The sequence below is a fragment of the Pinus tabuliformis genome, chromosome 3_1 (assembly GCF_031772625.1).
Source record: "Pinus tabuliformis cultivar Carrire ecotype Pingquan chromosome 3_1, CPIR1, whole genome shotgun sequence".
NCBI lineage: Eukaryota > Viridiplantae > Streptophyta > Pinopsida > Pinales > Pinaceae > Pinus > Pinus tabuliformis.
Window position 1 is genome coordinate 436,384,171 of NC_142301.1, and position 21,126 is coordinate 436,405,296.

Here is a 21,126-nt window from a genome sequence, read left to right on the forward strand (position 1 = left end):
TTATTTTCCCTAAGTTTAGACTTAGGGACTCCATTAAAAATATTAAATATTTTAATATCTTCCAAACTGTTTAGAATCTGCCCAAACCATTTCTGGGTATTGGAGATCTCATGTGCTTTAGCCTCTCCACCAATTTTTGTGGCTAGAGCACATCCAATGCTACCCCAAACCAACACTCCCTCATAGCGAAGACTGTGCTCTAGTAATACTCCTCACTGAGCATCACCCTGATCATCCGGCATCGATCCCTGTGTTGATGCTAGGACTGTGGCCCAATATCCTCTGCACTGCTGCATCATGTACTGCTACCCATGGCCCTGCCACTGCCACTGTTGCATCCGTACAACAACCCCTCTCATCATGCTGCATCGTGTTGCCCATAACACTGCCACTACTAACTGTTACACTGCAACTCAGTTACTGAGAAGTAAGTAACTGATCTCCCAACTCTGACATCTCCGTCAGGGTAGAGACACCCACGAAGCTGAAACTCCCTTTGTCGCTGACAAGTGCTCCCTCTCTGACCTCTGCACTGCTGCAACAACTTCTTGCATCTCGCACCGTTGCACACCTCTCTGTGCCATCCTGCACTGGTGCAACACTCCCGTGCCTCTCACACTGTTGCAGCCTGCTAGCCTCATGTTGTCCCGGGAATCCTGCACTATAGCTCCCTTTGTCGCTCCATCCTCATCCGTCTCTACTGACATCCGCCAGCACTGCTACTCCTCTTCGAGGCTCCCGTAGCAAGGTATAATCCAAGAGGTTGGGCACCTCGAGGATCCTACCCCTCGTCGCCTGTAGTCCGTCTGACTACAGCTCGATGTATCCCCACTTCTGCTCAAGTGGCGTGTGAGCACTCATGGCACAGTTATCATCTATCTCCAATTCCTTATTCGCCCTTGCTGGCGCAGCCTTGGTCTCGGAAGCCTCTCCTTTTCTCTTCTTCCTCGGACACTGGCTCGCATAGTGACCCATTCCCCACAGTTGAAGCATTTGACCTTGGAGAGGTCCTTGTTCTTTCATTTGTCCTACTTTCCCTCAGATGTTAGGGCAGCATCCTCCTCTTCCTCATTCTTGATTCTGATCCCCTTGTCACTGCTTCCCACCTTGCTTAGCCTTCTGATCTCTTCTTGGCGAAGAGCCGCCCACATTTCCTCCCAATCTGGAAGGGTCGCTCTGCCCAGTATGCTCTGGACAAACACCTCCCAGTCTTCTGAGACTGCGTTCAGGGTTGTTCTCACCATCAACTCTTGATCCAGCGTGGCTCCTATGAAAGTCAGTTGATCTTGAATCTCCTTCAATCGACCGAGGAAGGGGTCGATCTATTCTCCCTTCTGCATCTGGTATGACCACAACTAATTTTCTAGTGGCATCTTCCTCTGCACGGAAGTATGTTGATACCACTGCTGATAGTTCTCGGTGTGACTCCTTCTGAGCCTCGATTTCCCTCCTGGAAACCCTTCTGCCAATGTTAAGATGCCCCCACTCCGATTCTTAGTGTCGTTGCACCACTAATCCAGATTTCTTGGCTAGAAACCCTCGGTAGCAACTCCCTCCTCCTTGGTCTTGCCCTGTTAGGTACTGTTCTGACTACAGTACCCCACCAGCTTCACTCTGCAACTTCTCCACAGCCTCCTATGCCCCAACAAACTAAAGGTTAAAGCCTCTAGACTCTGCACAATCCTGGCACCAGCAAAATCCGCACCTCCTAGCCACGGGCATCAATCCTTCCTGATTGAGAAAGATGACCGAGCACTACGTAGGTCAAGTCTGCTCCCTTCTGTCGCTACGCTGATCCTCCTCCCAGCTCAAACTTGATGACGCAGGCACTGCGTCACCCCTTCCTTGTTGCTTCTCCACTAGGAACAACTTTTGTCACTCAAGACAGTTGATTCTGCTGTTGCTGCTCTGCTCGGATGATGCCCTTGGTTCTCCTGTGATCTGCAACCACGCTCTGATACCATGTTGGAATTTCTAAGTCTAATTGTCAGAAATCCTTCATGTACTTTCTCACTTACTTCTGCCTACTTGTTCCATTTAATTAATATGTTATTTACCATGTAAATACTGAAAATAAATACAAGTACATGCTCAACACATTACAGATCATCAACCGAGGAAGAAACAAGCACACAAGTGACACCGTTGTTTTTAGACCAATGTCCCCGGAAAAACCCAATGCGCGAAAACTGGTGCAACTATCTAAGGGTTTTATTATTATGCAGTTTCTGAATACAATCTGGGTGCCAAAACCGGCTCACCCAACAGAGAATAATCTCGACAGTAGTACCTCTCTACTCGGAAGCAGATATTCTAGCTGAAACCCCGGATAAACACTCCAACAGCTCCCACCTCCAATCTGCCCCACGAAAAACCCCTGCTTCAGCCTCTAAGGACTGCGTCAAGCCTTTCTGGCCCAGCGTCTGCCAAGCGTCACCCTATCTTGTTGATTTGGGGTAGCATCGGATGTGCTCTAGCCATGAAATTTGGTGGAGATGTTGGGGCACATGAGATCTCCAATACCCAGAAAGGGTTTGGGCAGATTCTAAACAGATCAGGAGATATTAAAATAATTAATATTTTTAATGGAATCCCTAAGTCTAAATTTAGGGAAAATAAAATATTAATGTGTATTAATATGAATCTGTGTTAGAATGGTCCAAAAGACATGGATCAAGCCAGATCTAATCTTAGCCATTGATTAGGGACTTAATCTCGATCGTTGATATGTCAACAAGAAAAGTATAAGAGTCTGCTTGAGGGTCACTTGGAGAATACACTAGAGTGATCAGTCATTCTATTCTCTAGAGCGGGGTTTGCTAAGAGAGATAGAATTAGTGTTCGGGAGATGCAGCTGAGGGGCATTTGAGTACAGAGAGGCAAAGATAGTGTTAGGAGAGCAGCGCAGTAGCCAAGGAGAGTGACGCAGAGCTAGCCATGGATCACGCAGGGCCACGCAGAGGCAGTCGGGAGCTACTCAAAGCCTCAAAGAGGCTAGCGTTGCTGACGTAGAGGGCCAGAGGGTTGACGCAGACCCATCTGGGGTGACGCAGGGCCAGCGTGAGGCAGAGAGGGGCTGATGCAATCCAGAGAGAGGCTGATGCTACAGTTTCTGGGGCAAATTTGTGCTGACTAGCTGCCGAAAGGATTGTCTGGGGTTTCAGCCAGGAGATTTGTCAGAAACTGAGTGGTATTATTGCCAAGGAAATTCTCTACTGGGTAGGCTAGTGTCGGCACCCAGATTGTACTCTGATATTGCTTAATAAGAAAATCCTCAGATAGCTGCACCGGTTTTCCCACATTGGGTTTTTCCGGGGACATTAGTCCAAAAATAATGGTGTCATATGGTGTGTTTGTTTCTGTTTCTTTTAGTTACTGATCTGTAATATGTTGAGCATGCACTAGTGTTTATTTTCAATATTTACATTGTAAATAACTTGTTAAGGAAAATAACAAGTAGGTAGGAATAAATCAGATAAAGTGCATGGAGGGTTTCTAACAAAGTAAACTTAGAAACTTCAACATAGCTCGCCCTGCGTCAGCCCTTAGAGCCTCTGTGTCACCCACCCTGGCTCTCTGAGGCACTGCACGGCTCCTGGCTGCCTCTGCGTGAGACCTGGCTACCTCTGCGTGAACCTCTGGCTGCCTCTGCGTCCCTCTCTCCCAGCTTCTGCACTGATCCTCCTGGTACTATCTCTGCCTCTTTGCTTATGTATCCACTGCCCCTCAGTTGCAACTCTAATAACTCTTTCGACTTCCTCAGCAAACCCTGCCCCAAAAAATCAAAATCTTGATCAACTCAGTGTATTCTCCAAGTGACCCTCAAGCCTCCTTATATACTTTTCTCATTGACAAATCAACGGCCGAGATTAAGTCCCTAATCAACGACTAAGATTAATTCTGGCTTGATCCATGACTTTTGGACCCTTCTAACACAGTTTCATATTAATTCACATTAATATTTTATTTTCTCTAAGTTTAGACTTAGGGACTCCATTAAAAAATTAATTATTTTAATATCTTCCAAATTGTTTAGAATCGGCCCAAACCATTTTTGGGTATTGGAGATCTCATGTGCTTTAGCCTCTCCACCAATTTTTGTGGCTAGAGCACATCCGATGCTACCCCAAATCAACAGCCTATAATCCAATTTCAACCCATGGTTCATACTACAATGGCGGACATTAAATGAAAGCACTTGCATGCAAAAACGGTTAGTATACCTCACCTTAGATGACCCTACATTCATCAAATGAATATGTTAAATGGATGAATGCACTGATATAAGAATGGGTGAGAGGTTGTTGGCTGGAAAACTGCATCATAGGAGAAAAAATCTCTCCTAGGGTTACCCATGGATATGGATGGGTAACAAGACCCACATATCCAAATGTATGATACATGGATATGGGAGGCATTTAGGATATATATATATATATATATATAGAGAGAGAGGTCAGCAATAAATAATATAATAACCAACTTGTAAGAGGCCCAACACTAACACGTAGTGGGCATTAATGTAAGCTAACAGGGCCACATAATCTCTCTAAAGGTCACCAGTGTCCCTAAGACAAGTTTAACCACCATAACACCACTTCTTGTTTTAAATCATAACATAGAAGGAAAATATGATTAGTTTCATGACTCAACTGTGCAAACCTCTCAAGTAATGGTGAGAATACAAATGCCTAATAAACATGGAATTATGTCTGAACATCAGCTCTAGATCAAAAACTTTAAGAACAAAATGATCTGCAATATTTTTCTCAACTTTCCTACCCACTATGCATTCAAGTTCAAAAGCAATCGGACAATAATAAAACTGATTGAAACAATGAATCAAATGACTAGAATATCCTTTATTGATTTAACTTGATGCTTGTTCGCTAAACCTGTGTTAGCAAAACCAAATATAAGATATTTTAATAATAAATCACAATCCCAAACATATCCAAATGGGCTGCTCCCAAATGTTCAGGGTGGCACACAGTTTTATAGATGTTTTCTGTGCTTGTCATGTCATATTTATATGAACAAAATTTTCTCAACTTTTCTACCCAATGTTGTCCAATTTAGCCACTAATGAATATGAATTATTGAAAGACATAAACCAAACCTGTTATGTAGATTTCAAATAGGTTCAAAATTGATTGGACAACAACAAAATTAATCGAAACAATGAATCAAATGACTAAATTATTCTTTGTTGATTTAACTCGATGCTTGTTTGCTAACCCTGTCTTAGGAAACCAAATATAAGATATTTTAATAATAAATTATAATCCCAACATCCAAATGCACTCCTCGAAAATGTTATGGGAGACATATATATAAGATGGCTTTTGTGTTTCTTTATGTTGTCACGTGATATTTTATATGAACAAAATTTTATTGGACTCGCAATAACTTAAAAAAATGCCATGCACACATTAAAACCTGCATGAGTAGTTATGAGAAGAGAAGCCTACATTCTTAAGTATGCAAAGGTCATAAAATGTAAGTGACAAGAAACAATGGCGCGGCAATTCATGATTTTTCCAAACCTTCAATTAAGCAGCTACCATGTACATGCGATCTTATGGCAAACATTGATCATTCTTTTGCAGGATCCTCCAATAATTTCCATAATAATTCTGATATAAAAACTTTCCAACTTGCAGGAAATATTACCTCAAAACTGCCATTTTGAAGAACCACTCTCCCTTCTGCTCTGAATTATGAAAATAGACCTCTCCTTACACTTCTTTCAAAGCCAAAGTCTATATTGTAGTAATTTCTTCTACCATGTGCATTGAGTAACTTCTTCATATCCAAGTTTGTTCTGTCATCCAATGATTTTGATCCACTGCTTTTCCGTGGACATATAATCCCCTGCAATATAAACGAGCCATAGTCAATGATTCAATGCCAATACCAAATGCTTTAGGAAGCCCTGAGGGTATCTAGAAGCAAGCTATATTTGACTAAATCCTCATGGGGATATGCCTTCATAAAGTTATTGTGGCATAGTGATGATCTGAACACTCAGTCCAGAATTTGTATGTCATCATCAGCATCCCGAAACAGATATGAGACAAAATATTCTGATGTCCTGAGCTCTTGAAGCCAGACAGGTGCCAAGTATGTCCTATATTAAATGTTTTTCATTGATGTCCTGAGCTTTTAGAAGCATAGCATATCCTATTCTAAAAGATGTCCAAGAAATTGGAGGGCAAAGGACAATATATGATCAATGTATTTTCTGGATATTTCACATTTCACATGAATGTATTGAACATTTCAGCTTCCCTCCCCAGGAACCTTCTCAGGGGTCAGTAAAAAAGTTTCTAGTATATTGTAGATAAGTTGGCTACACCAAACATGGCTCTATTTGTTGGCAATGCCTTTGCAGATGAAGTTTTATCTGTTCTGTATGTTGAAGCGAAAGGAACTTGACGACATTTTAATACAAGCTTAATAATCAAGAACTCTCAGGAAATTCTGGGGCGTGAAATTCAACTTCAACAACAAAGCAGGCATTTTCAGCTTCCTGCTATTTCACCATGCCATCCTTATAATCATTGCCAAATGTCAATCTGAATGAAACATAGTCATTAAACAAATTCCAAAAGAAACAAATAACAGTGGAACTGATTATTGCTGACTGTACCTGAATCAGGTATCTTTAGTATTTAATATCAATTACTGCATTTATTCCCATATGAACAATAACCCAGCAAAAGATGTTTGCAAACAATATATTACATAATAATGAATAGTTTGCACTGCATTCAGTTACTCAAGTACTGGCCTGGGATGCAATCAATGATATAAGTACATGCAGATATGCATTTGAGAGATATAACTGTGATTTTTAGAGTACTCCTTTGATTTTAACTACTCTGGAACCGTTGAATGTATCCTCAATAAATAACTCATCTACAAGGTATTAAAAATAGCAACGATGTCAGTTCTTTCCAAAATGAAGCAACAAATTTTCAATAAACTGAAACAAATAGAAGCCACTCACCAATGTAAATGCGGACCTGTAGCTAAACCCGTATCACCCACTGTCCCCAGTGGATCTCCAGCTTGAACTACCATTCCATCTCTGTCACCAATTTGTGATTTAAATACACAAAATGTAAGAACCATGGCATTACTAGGCATTATCAAAAATGTTAAGTCACAATATGTTTTCAAGTTCATTTATCGATAAAGGATTCTATATGCCATATATGAGATAATAATACGACAAAATATTCTTTCATATTCAGCATGTGCTACAAAGGTACTTAAGAACCTCGAAGTTGTGAAACTTCCTATCGTTGTTTTACACATGGATTACAAAACTCCCAACATGAAAGAACTCGAGATTTGAAGGACAAATTTCCCTTATTCAGAATTCTATCTCTGCTGCATCTTTCCAACTTATGCAATACCTAGCTCAGCACAAAGGCAATAAAATATGTCGGTATGTTCCATTGTATTCACTAGGTGACAATGTGACCAATGATCAGATCATGTCCATAATATCAAATAGCTTGATACATCACCCTGGGGCCTGGACCATCATATTCTATGGTTTATTGTAATGAAAATATGCATGTAATAATAAATCATTTGCCAGATTAATAAAATGGATCCAAGCAAGCAAGCTACATGTATGATATTCATATCTCAGATTATATCATCATAAATATCAAGGACATGATAATAAAATAGTCAAAGTATAACTTCCAGTCATAAATATCACATTTAGGTCAAAGAGGATACCAGTTCTATAATAAGGGAAAAATAGGGCAGAAAATGTTGAAATGACTCCCTTTTTTAAGGTCCAAACTTTCCTTTAGTTGATGTTAGCTGTTGCTACTTATGGGTTTCTTTCCCATGAAAAATACTTCATGCAGGATGTCACTGTCTAGCTACAGATTCTTGCATCTGTACAAGGGAAGACTGAATGAAAAATCCCAGAATTTAAACATTATACCCCAATACAGATAAATTATTAAATCTAGCCCCCACCTTATTGGCATAAAAATCCAACATTTAACACAAAAAATATGTAGAGATATGGAGAAGATTGCTGTACTTTCAAAGTAGTTTATAATTGCGTGAAACAAATTCCCACTTTGCATTTATGGTTCAATAAATACTCATGAATGCAGGATAATGAAATGAATAAGAAATTTAAGTAAAAAATAATGCATTTAGAACAGTTTTGCATTGCCCAATGTAACCTCTAGCCAATGCATTTGTTAAATCCAACTTTTGCCTATATCCCTTCTCTGTGTTCCTTCCTGCACATATGGTGTCGATCTTTCAAACAACCTGGTTTGTGTTTGCCTTACATATGTCTGTAAATGGCTCCTAGTGCTAACTATGGTAGTATGACCAAATAAGGGAGCTTCATTTTGTAAGTGGCACTTACCATCCATTGAACTTCTTTTAACAATATCCAAACCATCACTAATCAAACTAGAGCTGTAAGTTCTAACTGTTATACACCAAGCAAAGGATATAAGATTGGTTAATTACTAAAGCAAGCATTTGGAACAGTAAGGAATTCAAGAATGTAACCTTAGACTTAAGTTTAATAATCATTAGACCCACTTTGATTAAAAAGTGATTCAAATACATTTACGAGTGAAAACAAGAGAACAAACACTTGAGAAAGTTCACGGGGAGACCCAATGCACTTATAAGAGAAGCAAAGTCATTTCTTTCTTTTCATTACAGCATCCTCTCCTTTACATCATAATACTCCCACCTCGAAATGTAGGCATTACTTTTTATAAATGGAATGATTGTTCCTCGTCATAGATAGATTCCAGTTCAGTTATGTTTTATACTTGTTTCAACTGTAGATTCACTTGTGGGAGAAGGAATGTTTTCCCACTTGGAAAAAATCAATGCTCCAAATGTGCTTAAAGTTCCAGCAAGGATCCAAGATCATTTTTGGTGATATCTCTTAAGCTTGTTTTATCTGAATATACAGGAATACCGATTGGAGTTCCACTACTCCCTTCTAAATCTTACCTTTTATGAAGTGATATCGATTTCTATGCACTTGCACTTGTCATAAAACACTGAATTCTCAGAGAGTTTGATACAACTCAGTGTTGCGAACATCGCGATTAAATCGTGATTTTTTCGCCACGCTGATTTTTTGGCATTTTTTATTTTCAAAAAATCATGAAAAAATCGCAATCTGATCGGTAAAAATCGCGGGCAGCGGAAACAGCGACTTTTAAGTGCGATTTTGAGGTTTTTTTGTCATTTTTTCCAGATAGAGGGCAAGAGTGAGAGCTGAGGAGGAGGAGAAGTCATCTATCTACAATGGCAAGAGAGGAGAAAAGTGAAGGAATTTAGCATCCCAAGCAAAAAAAATTCAAGTTTGGACCATGTTTCTTCAGCAAAGCGTGGTTTTCAAGTATGGGCATCAAATTTGGCCTTTTTTTTATTTTTTCTTGTTTTTCCTTGGGTTTCTATCATCCATTTATTTTCAATGATTTTTGATTGGATTTGATTGTGTTTTTTTTTCATTTTTGTTGCATATAGTGGAGAGGGTTTATTTTGGTCAAAAATGCAAAAACTTGATTGTTAGATTTATAAGTTTAATTTCTTCTTGTGCCCTAGTTTTTTTCCATCATTTTTGCTTGGGTTTGAATGTGTATTTTTTCCATTATTGTTGCATTGAGTTGAGGTTTTTTTTTTTGTCAAAAATTCAATGTGTTGTATGTAAATTTTATTTTTATTTTTTTAACTTGCAATTATTCTTGTGCCTTAGGTTCAACTTCAAACTTCATCTTACATTAAAACTCAAGAGTTCAACAAAGTTACAAACATGCCAAGGAAATTGGACCCTCTGTGGGAATTTGGTGAACCTGATGGAGGGTTTGACAGATCAAACTTGACTTGCAAGTTATGTGGGCATCATATGATGGGGGGGTATACAGATTGAAGTATCACCTTGCACAAATCCCTGGACATGAGGTAGGGCCTTGCACAAATACAAATCCAAAAATCATTCGAAGAGCCCTCAGATCATTGGAAGAAATAAAGCAAACCAAATTGTCCAAGGCAGCTCTGAAGAGTCAACTAGCAAGGACTGGGAGTAGAGTGTCAGGATTGGGAGGTGAACATGAGAGTGGTATTGGTTCTACTTCAACATCAGTGTTTACAACCAACCCTGTAGCTGCCTCATCATATTTTGTTCCTAGAACCACACCTGGTTCACAACCATCTATCTCTTAAATTATTAAAAAAAATGAGAAAGAAGAAGCTGACAAGTTGTTTGGCAAGTTTCTTCTTTGGAGTGATATAACTTTCCGGGTTGCAAGGAACAATTTCCTAGCCCACAGCTGATGCTATTGCAGTTGTTGGCCCATGGTAGAAAGTCCCTTCTTATGATGACTTTAGAAGGCACATTCTTCAAAATTAGAAGGTTGACTGCACAAAGAGATTGGAGGAGTTTAGGGCATCATGGGCACACAGAGGATGCAGAAATCTCCAAAAATCTCCAAAGAACATGCAAAAATCTCTAAAGAAATAGAGATATACAGGATGGTAGGTCACACATTTAGCTTTGACATGGTTCTGGTTGATAGAAAGCCTAAACTGCTAGGTATGTTTTAGTTTGTTTCAAATTTCATTGTCTCTTCAAGTTCATAACTTCATACTTTGCTTCAACTTTCGAATTTCATTTTTTTCTTATGTTTATCCTATTTGTTGTAGATGCATGGTGGAGAAGCTATGGTGGCAGAGTACCCAATCTGCGAAGGCTTGCCATTCGAGTGCTCAACCAAACATGCAACTCCTCAAGATGCGAGCGCAACTGGAGTGTATTTGAAAAAATACACACCAAGTGCAACAGGTTAAAACTTAAAATATTCCAAATATTCCAAATTTCCAATTAATTTTTTGAATTCATTAAATAATATTTTTTTTAAAATCATTATTTTATTATTTATAATTTATTAATTTATGACTCTTGTACAGGTTGGAGTCCCAGTGACTTAATGACATGGTCTACGTCTACTACAATCTTCGATTCTGGGTGAGGCAACTTGAGAGGACACCTAATGTGGAGGCCATCTCATTGGATGGGATTGACACCACTGCTGCATGGAGGGTTGAGACCGAGAAGCCTCTCATGGAGTCGGTCACTGATTGGTTAGAGCAGGAGGTAGTGGAGGCAATAGAGAAGGAGGAGGAGGAGGAGGAGCAGGAGAAATAGGAGGACGAGGTGACACCACCTGCCCAGGCTACCCCTGTCACTAGTAGAGGACGTGGTCTACCTCCTATAGCTCCTAGTTCTTCAACTTCTAGAGCACAGCAGAGTCCACTGCCAACTCCACCGCCTTGTACATCTAGAGGGAAAGCTATTTCATTTTCTTGCAAGAGGGATAGACAAAATCAGTAGTATTAATTATTTGGTTCATTTCATTGTATATGACATTATGACTCATGCTATGAGATACATTATAATATTTTTTGTTGATATTTTGAGGCTGAGTTGGGACTCAGGACTTACTATTCAGGACATGATTCACTGTTATGTGTGATGTGGCACTAGAAATGATATTACACATCTTATATATTAGTTCTTTTATCATATTTATGCGTCAATGCATTTATTTTATGTTATATATGCTTTAGATATTAACAGAAATTGAAAAAAAAAATGAATATTTTTGTATTTGTCGATTTTTTCTTGATTTTTACCAATTTTTTCCCGATTTTTCCGTTTCTTCCCCTCGCCGATTTAATCCCAGTAAATCACTATGGAATCCAACTCCTAAGCAAGCAATCCCACAAGTAACTTGTTGAAATTTGGGGTAGCTATGGGATGAATTTCCCATGAAAAACCCATCCACCCCAAAAGAATCCCATCTTGCCCCATAAGAGAATATTCAAAATTGGATAAAGAAATATTATTATTGATGTATGTGGCTCTCCTCTTATCATCATTTAATGGCACAAATTTGTCGATTTGGGGTAGCATCGGATGTGCTTTAGCCACGAAAATTGGTGGAGTGGCTAAGGCACGTGATATCTCCAATACCCAGAAAGGGTTTGGGCAGATTCTAAACAGTTTGGGAGATATTAAAATAATTAATATTTTTAATGGAGTCCCTAAGTCTAAACTTAAGGAAATTAAAATATTAATGTGAATTAATATAAAACTGTGTTAGAATGGTCCAAAAGTCATGGATCAAGCCAGATCTAATCTTAGTCATTGATTAGGGACTTAATCTTGGTCGTTGATTTGTCAACGAGAAAAGTATAAGAGGAGGCTTGAGGGTCACTTGGAGAACACACCAAGAGATCAAGATTTCGACTTTCTAGGGCTAGGTTTGCTGAGAAAGTTGAGAGAGTGATCAGAGTTGCAGCTGAGGGGCAATGAATACAGAAGCAGAGAGGCAGAGATAGCACCAGAAGGATCAGCGCAGTAGCCGGAGAGGGACGCAGAAGCAGCCAAGGGTTCATGCAGAGCCAGCCAGGGCTCACGCAGAGGCAACCAGGAGCTACGCAGTGCCTCAGAGGGCTAGCGTGGGTGACGCAGAGGGCAAGAGGACTGATGCAGTGCCTCCAGACGCTGACGCAGGCCAAGCCAGAGTGACGTTGGGCTAGCGCTGGGCCAAAGAGAGGCTAACGTTGGGGTTTCATGGGGCAGATTGGAGTTGTGGAACTGTTGGAGTGTTTATCCGGGGTTTCAAACGGAATATCTGCTTCCGAGTAGAGAGGTACTACTGCCGAGATTTTTCTCTGTTGGGTGAGCCAGATTTGGCACCCAAATTGTATTCTGAAACTGCTTAATAAATCAAACCCTCAGATAGCTGCATCGGTTTTCCCACATTGGGTTTTTTTGGGGACATTAGTCCAAAAACAACAGTGTCACTTGTGTGCTTGTTTCTATTTCCTTCAGTTGATGATCTATAATGTGTTGAGCATGTACTTGTATTTATTTCCAGTATTTACATGGTAAATAACTTGTTAATTAACAGAACAAGTAGGTAGGAATAAATCAATAAAGTGCATGAAGGGTTTCTAACATGTCAGACTTAGAAATTCCAACATGGTATCAGAGCGTGGTTGCAGATCACAGGAGAACTGAGGACATCAGCCGAACAAAGCAGCAATAGCAGAAAACAGTTGTCCTGAGTGACAGAAGTTGTTCCTAGCAAAGTAGCAGCAAGGAAGGGGTGACGTAGTGCCTGCGTCATCAAGATTAAGCCAGGAAGAGGCAGCGCAGAGGCTGAGGGAGGCAAAGGCAGGCTCATGCAGAGCCACGTAGAGGCCAGGAGGGCTAACGCAGTTGGTTGAGGAGGTTGATTTGTCGATACCGGGATTGCGCAAAGCCTAGGAGTTCTAACCTTCAGTTTGCTCGGGTTTAGGAGGCTGTGGATAAGTTGCAGAGTGGAGCTAGTAGGTTACTGTAGTCAAAACAATACCTAATAGGGCAAGACCAAGGTAGAGGGAGTTACTGCCGAGGCAGATTTCTAGCCAAGGAATCTGGATCAGTGTTGTTGTTGCACAAACAATCGAAGAGGGGCAACTTGATGTTGGCAGAAGGATTTCCAGGAGGGAAATCAGGACTCAGAGGGAGTCTAGAAGAGAACTTCCAGACGGGAAGTAGAGATACTCAGCAAGAGTCGAACCGAGAACTTCCAGACAGGAAGTAGACTCAGCAGGAGTCGAACAGAGAACTTCCAGACGGGAAGTAGAATCAACAAGACTCGAACAGAGAACTTCCAAGCGGGAAGTAGACTCAGCAGGAGTCGAACAGAGAACTTCCAGGCGGAAAGTAGAGAGACTCGAAGGAGTCAACAAGAAGAGCAAAGAGATGGCCATGAATGGACTCGGAAGAGTTCTTGTTTCTTTGACTGCTTCAAGTTCCAATATGATTTTTCCTTCCTCATCAAGTTCTGGCAATATTGTTTGAACTGGAATCTTGTCACCTATAACCTTCTTTAAGCATGAAACATGGAAAACTAGGTGCACTCGGGAAGCTGCAGGAAGCTCCAATTTGTATGCCATAGTACCTATCTTTTGCAACACCTTGTATGGACCATAATACTTTGGTGATAATTTATTATCCTTCTTAGCTTGCTTGAGGGACATTTGTTTATATGGTTGTAGCCGTAGGAATACCCAATCACCTACATCAAAACTTCTTTCGTTGCAATGTTGATCTGCCTGTTGTTTCATTCTATTATGCACCAAGGTGAGGTTATCCTTTAAGAGTTGGAGAACTTGTTGTTGATGCTCGATGTGATCTTCCACTGCTTGAACCTTAGAATTTTCTCTTAAATATGATGTGATGGATGGTGGATGATATCCATAAAGTGCCATAAATGGGGTCATTTTTGTTGCAGTATGGAAGGAAGTGTTATACCACCATTCAGCCAGAGGCAACCATTTGACCCATTGTGTCTGTTTATCAGATACAAAGCAACGAAGATATCCTTCCAAACATTTGTTTACTATCTCAGTTTGCCCATCAGATTGAGGATGATAAGATGAGCTATGAGATAACTGAGTACCAAGACAAGAAAATAATTTTGTCCAAAAATTTCCAGTGAAAATGGGATCTTTGTCACTTACAATAATCTTTGGGTTTCCATGTAGCTTTTGAATTGTTTCCATAAATGTAGTAGAAACTGTACTCACTTTAAATGGATGAGATAATGCACAAAAGTGTGCATACTTGGTAACTCTGTCAACTACCACCATGATAACACTCTTTCCTTCGGACTTGGGTAAACCTGTGATAAAATCCATTGAAACCTCCTCCCAATGTTGGCTTGGAATCGATAAAGGTTATAATAGTCCTGGGGTCTTAATTGTTTCAACTTTATTTCGTTGGCAAACCAAACATTCCGCCACAAACTCTTGAATATACGATTTAAGGCCATCCCAAAAAACAACCTTCTTAACCTTGTGGTAGGGTTTTTAGAAATCCTGAGTGCCCTCCTAAGGGAGAGGTGTGCAATTCCCTAAAAATCTTTTGTTTAAGTTGGCAATTCTTACATAGGTATAACCGATCCTTGTACCATAACGAATCATTTTTCCAGCTAAATGTATTAGATATACTGGGATCTTGTTGTATCTTTTGAATGAGTGCCCACACTTCCTCGTCATTCTTCCATTCATCCCTTGCTTCGTTTATCCAATCTGGTTGGATAATAGAAATGGCGCAAAGAAATGCTTCCACATCCTCATCCTTTCTTGAGAGTGCATCTATCACAACATTTTGCTTCCCTTTTTTGTAGATGATTTCAAAGTCATAGCCCAACATCTTTGTGACCCATTTTTGTTGCTCTTCTGAAGATAATCTTTGTTCTAAAAAGTATTTAAGACTACCATGATCTGTTTTTACCTTGAAGTGTCTTCCCATTACGTAGGGCCGCCGTTTCTTAAGTGTGTGTAGTATTGCTAGCATTTCCTTCTCATAAATAGCTTTGTGTAAATACTTTCCTTTGATTGGACGACTTTCGAAAGCAATGGGTCTTTCTTCTTGCATTAAAACAGCACCAATTCCATTTCCTGAGGCATCACATTCCACAATAAAGGTTTTTGTGAAGTTCGATGTAGCTAAGACTGGTGCTTGGCACATTGCCTCTCTCAGATGTTCAAAGGCCTTTGTTGCTTCTGGAATCCATGAGAATGCATCTTTCTTCAATAATGTTGTTAGAGGTGCTGCTATTCTCCCATAATTTTTAACAAACTTGCGATAATACCCTATCAACCCGAGAATTCCTCGTAGATGCTTTATGGATATGGGGATTTTCCATTCCTTAATGGTTTTAATTTTGCTAGGGTCTACCTTAACACCTTCATGAGATACAATATGACCCAGATATTCCACCTCTTGTACTCCAAAGGAACATTTGGAGATTTTTGCATATAATTGTTTCTCCTCCAATAGTTTGAGCACCATGTCAACATGTTGGACATGATCCTTCCAAGACTTGATGTAGATTAGTATATCATCAAAAACTACTAACACAAAAATTTTCTAAGGGTGGGTTTGAAAATGGAATTCATCAAACCTTGAAATGTAGAAGGTGCATTAGTAAGGCCAAAAGGCATGACCAAAAATTCATAATGACCCTCATGAGTTCTAAATTTTGTTTTTGGAATGTCTTCAGTGTTCATTCTAATTTGATGATATCCTAAACGAAGATCCAACTTGGTGAAGTAAATTGATCTGTGCAATTCATCCAATAATTCATCAATGACAGGAATGGGAAATTTATCTTTAATAGTGAGCTTGTTGAGCTCCCTATAATCTGGACACATGTGCCATGATCCATCCTTCTTGTAAACCAATACTACTGGAGCAGAGAAATAACTTTGGCTAGGTTGAATTATACCAGCCTCTAGCATTTTTGCAACCATATGTTCAATTTCACTCTTTTGGACATAGGGATATCTGTAAGGCCTGATGTTTGGAGGAACACTTCCTGGAATCAAATTGATAGCATGATCATGATCATGAATAGGTGGGAGGCCTTTGGGAGTCTCAAATACCTTGGAATGATTGTCCAAGACTTTTTGGAGATCTAGATAAATGGATAATTTCGATGTGGGAACCTCTAGTGAACATAATTGTGCAATAATGTCTCGTTGTTCTTTCTTTAAAAGCTTTGTCATTCCGTTAGAGTTGATTATCTTTCCCGGTTTCCCTGCAATAGCCCTTAATTCAACTTCCTTTCCTTCTGCAGAGAATTTCATGAAAAGTTCTTCAAAATTAAAAGCTATTGTAGCCATTGGACTCCTAGTACATCATCACCACCCATTGGAATGGAGAGCATTGGGCTATTCAATACATATTCTCCCATGGATAGCTTGATATTATGGCACTTTCCTGAGCAATTTATGGTTCCTCCACTTGCAACCATCACTTGACACTCTGGTGCTAGATATAGGAAGCAATTCAATTCCTTGGCTATCTTACAATGAATAAAATTATGGGTACTTCCCGAATCAATCAACACTAACCTTTTTCCTCTTGATATGCCTTTCTATCTTGATAGTTTGAGGAGTGGTAATTCCAGCCAATGCATTACAAGATATGGTCGGATTCATTTCTTCTTTTTCTAGGGTTTGTTCCTGGTGTATATCCTCTTCTTTTGACGTTTCTTGTTCCTTTTCTTCCTCCTCTTCACAATCTATGTAAAATAATTTCTTATCGACACACTTATGACCTTTAGTGTATTTGCTATCACCACTGTAACAAAGCCCTTTTGCTCTTTTTTCTTCCAATTGTTGTGGTGTCAACCTTGTAGGTTGTGGATGGCTAGGGGCAACAACACTTCCATCTTTATGATTGTAAGTGGTAGGCTTCCTTGTTGCCATAATTTTGCTTTCCATTTTTCTTGCCAACCTAAATGCCTTCTCCAATGAATCTGGTTCCCAAAGGCGAACCTCATGTTGGACGTTATCTTTTAAAGTCCCTATGAACACATCAATCCTATGCTCCTCTGGAATATCTTTTACCCTTTATTCAATTTTTGGAATTCCTCAATGTGCTCCATCATTGAACCCTTTTGTTTGAGATTTATCAATTACCTAAAAAAAGTGTTGCTTTTTGTATCTTCATAATGTACTATCATTTCATCCATAAAAATAGCCCAAGTGACAATTTGTTTACGAGAGCAAAGCCATCGATACCATACAAACTGATTTGGTTCCAAATATAAAGTTGCAATGCGTACCTTTTGTGTGTTTTGCACATTATGGAGATCAAAAAATTGCTCCATTTGTAGTATCCATGTTCCGAGATCCTTGCCATCAAATTTCCTCATATCGATCTTTGGAACACGGTGGTTCTTCGATCCAACGTTAGAGTCTATGAAATCATGATTAACATTTATTTTGTTCTCATCATGAGTTTCCTTTTCTACCTTTTTGCCATTAGTAAGCATTTCTTGTAAAAACTTTGTCAAATCTGTCTTCAAATCTTCCATGCTTGTTTTCAAATCTGTGTTCAAATCGTCCGTCTTAGCTTCGACGCAGTCCATTTTAGCTTCCACGCCGTCCATCTTAGCTTCCACGTCATTCATCTTAGCTTCTACGCCTTTCTTTAAACCATCCATCTTAGCTTCCACGCCTTTCTTTAAACCATCCATCTTAGCTTCCACGCCATACATCTTAGCTTCTACGTCTTTCTTTAAACCATCCATATTAGATTCTGTTACTTTTTGTGCGAGTGACATTTGTTGCACTTGGTCTCGTAATTTTGATATATCATGTTGCATTTCTTCCTCTTCTTCATGAGTCATGCTAGAGCTTTCAGGTTGCTTACTAGGTGTTTCCATTTTCTTTCTTCGGGGCATCAATTATCGATAATAATGCTTCACTATGCCCTTTGAATTCCTTCAAACTATTTTTTCAAACCAAGCTTAGGAAAAATTTAAAAAAAACTACACACCTTTTTTTTCACTTTGTAGGAGCTTGATATTAAATCTAATATATTTTTGTAATGTTGGATCTCCAAGGTCTAAAATTTCTTCCTGCGGTAACCCTTTGAGTAATATTTCTAACTCTGCAAGTCTGATCAAGATTGGATTCTCCAATGAAGAGTTATGCCAAATCTCCCACGATGGCCTAAGTATAGACTTGTTCAATGGAGTGAACTTGTACGATGTGCCGCGGGTCACTGTTTCAACCTTAGGTTCTGAAAATGGTACCCAAAAAACTAAAATCTATCTTCTTTCGGAAACTTCTTATGAAAATTCAATCTGATGCTCAGAGAGAAAGTTATGATGATTCTCCCAAGGTGACCTGTTTGGAATGTAATTCGGAGGTCTGCAAAAACCCTAACTTCCTCATATTATATCTCCGAAAATATAGTGAGACAGGATCTGAAATTTGGAGCCGAGGTTCAGACAGATTTCTTTTCAAATGGGTTTTTTTTAGCTTCTAAAACTTCATAGAGAGTGTTATAGCGAACATACGATGACCTGTTTTAGATGAAATTCTGGAGCTTGCAAAAACCCTAACTTCCTCAGATCATATCTCCGAAAAGATAGCGAGACAAGATACGAAATTCGGACTCCGAAAAGATAGCGAGACAAGATACGAAATTCGGAGCCGAGGTTCAGCAAGATTTCGTCTCAAATGGGTTTTTTTTTCACTTCTGAAACGTCGCAGAAAAAAGTTATAGCGAAAATTCCACGATGACGTGTTTGGAGCAGCGAAACCCTAGAATCCAAAGCTCTGATACCAAATGTTATGAAACCGGCTCACAAAAATATAGAAAAGATAGATCAACGCCTTAGAATTCAGCCTCTTCGAGGGGGCAACCTCCTTTACATTACACAAATGAACAATTCTTCGATGATACAAATGAAAAAACCTCTTTTCTATATATAGGAGTCTAAGGGGTCACAATATAACCAAGCCGACCTAACAATAATAATATAAAGGCACAAAAATAACAATAGTGGGATTCTATGGGGCACAATAATAACGATAAGGGATACAATGACAATAGTAATGGGGGAATCACTAGTATTATAGGGGCCTAACACAATGACAGAGGGAGCTTCCGCATCAGGAGTGTTTCTAGCTTGACGGAGATGTCAAAATTGGGAGATCAGTTACTTACTTCTCAGTAACTGAGTTGCAGTGCAGCAGTTAGCAGTGGTAGTGCTATGGGCAGCACGATGTAGCATGATGAGAGGTGTTGCAGTGCAGATGCAGCAGTGGCAGTGGCAGGGCCATGGGTAGCAGTACAGGATGCAGCAGTGTAGAGGATGTTGGGCAGCAGGCCTAGCATCAAACAGGGATCGATGTCAAATGATCAGAGTGATGCTCAGTGAGGAGTATTACTAGAGCACAGTCCTCACGAAGAGGAAGTGTTGATTTGGGGTAGCATCGGATGTGCTCTAGCCATGAAAATTGGTGGAGGGGCTAAGGCACATGAGATCTCCAATACCCACAAATGGTTTGGGCGGATTCTAAACAGTTTGGGAGACATTAAAATAATTAATATTTTTAATGGAGTCCCTAAGTCTAAACTTAGGGAAATTAAAATATTAATGTGAATTAATATAAAACTGTGTTAGAATGGTCCAAAAGTCATGGATCAAGTCAGATCTAATCTTAGCCATTGATTAGGGACTTAATCTCGACCGTTGATTTGTCAACGAGAAAAGTATAAGAGGAGGCTTGAGGGTCACTTGGAGAACACACCAAGAGATCAAGCTTTCCACTTTCTGGGGTTGGGTTTGCTGAGAGAGTTGAGCGAGTGATCAGAGTTGTAGCTAAGGGGCAGTGAATACAGAAGCAGAGAGGCAGAGATAGCACCGGAAGGATCAGCGCAGTAGCTGGAGAGAGGGACACAGAAGCAGCCAAGGGTTCACGTAGAGCCAGCCAAGGCTCACGCAGAGGCAGCTAGGAGCTGCGCAGTACCTCAGAGGGCCAGCGTGGGTGACGCGGAGGGCCAGAGGACTGACACAGTGCCTCCAGAGGCTGACACAGGCCAAGCCAGAGTAACGTTGGGCTAACGCTGGGCAAGAGAGAGGCTGACGCAGTCCCCAGAAGCTAACGCTGGGGTTTCGTGGGGCAAATTGGAGTTGTGGAGCTGCCGGAGTGTTTATCCGAGGTTTCAACCGGAATATCTACTTCCAAGTAGAGAGGTACTACTGCCGAGATTTTTCTCTATTGGGTGAGCCAGATTTGGCACCCAAATTGTATTTTGAAACTGCTTAATAAATCAACCCTCAGATAGTTGCACCGGTTTTCCCGCATTGGGTTTTTCCAGGTACATTTGTCCAAAAACAATGGTGTCACTTGTGTGCTTGTTTCTACTTCCTTTAGTTGATGATCTGTAATGTGTTGAGCATGTACTTGTATTTATTTCCAGTGTTTACATGGTAAATAACTTGTTAATTAACAGAACAAGTAGGTAGGAATAAATCAGTAAAGTGCATGAAGGGTTTCTAACGTGTCAGACTTAGAAATTCCAACAAAATTTATTTGGGCGAGTAACTCTAAGGCATTTATTAATAAATTTAAATTATGATTTTCCCTCCATATTTTCATGTCGGACCCTAACAATAGTCAAGTTGGCTTGCCCAAGAGACATGACTATTCATATGTGGAAACAACTATATATTGGCATTTATC

General features: G+C 39.9%; 1 protein-coding gene across 2 annotated transcripts in view; it reads right to left on the reverse strand.

The window, feature by feature from the left end:
* Positions 1–5,244: 5,244 nt before the first annotated feature.
* LOC149187632 (uncharacterized) overlaps positions 5,245–21,126 on the reverse strand; it is a 231,972-nt gene continuing 216,090 nt past the window's right edge. The window contains exons 6-7 of one of the 2 annotated variants that reach the window (XM_089411412.1): positions 7,013–7,093; positions 5,245–5,874 (exon numbers count right to left, since the gene is read on the reverse strand). In XM_089411412.1, coding sequence (XP_089267538.1) covers positions 5,808–5,874; positions 7,013–7,093 — 148 coding nt within the window. In that variant the 3' untranslated portion in view covers positions 5,245–5,807. Of the gene's footprint in view, positions 5,875–6,622; positions 6,922–7,012; positions 7,094–21,126 lie in introns of those variants that run through there. The other variant, XM_089411413.1, reaches the window with a different exon arrangement.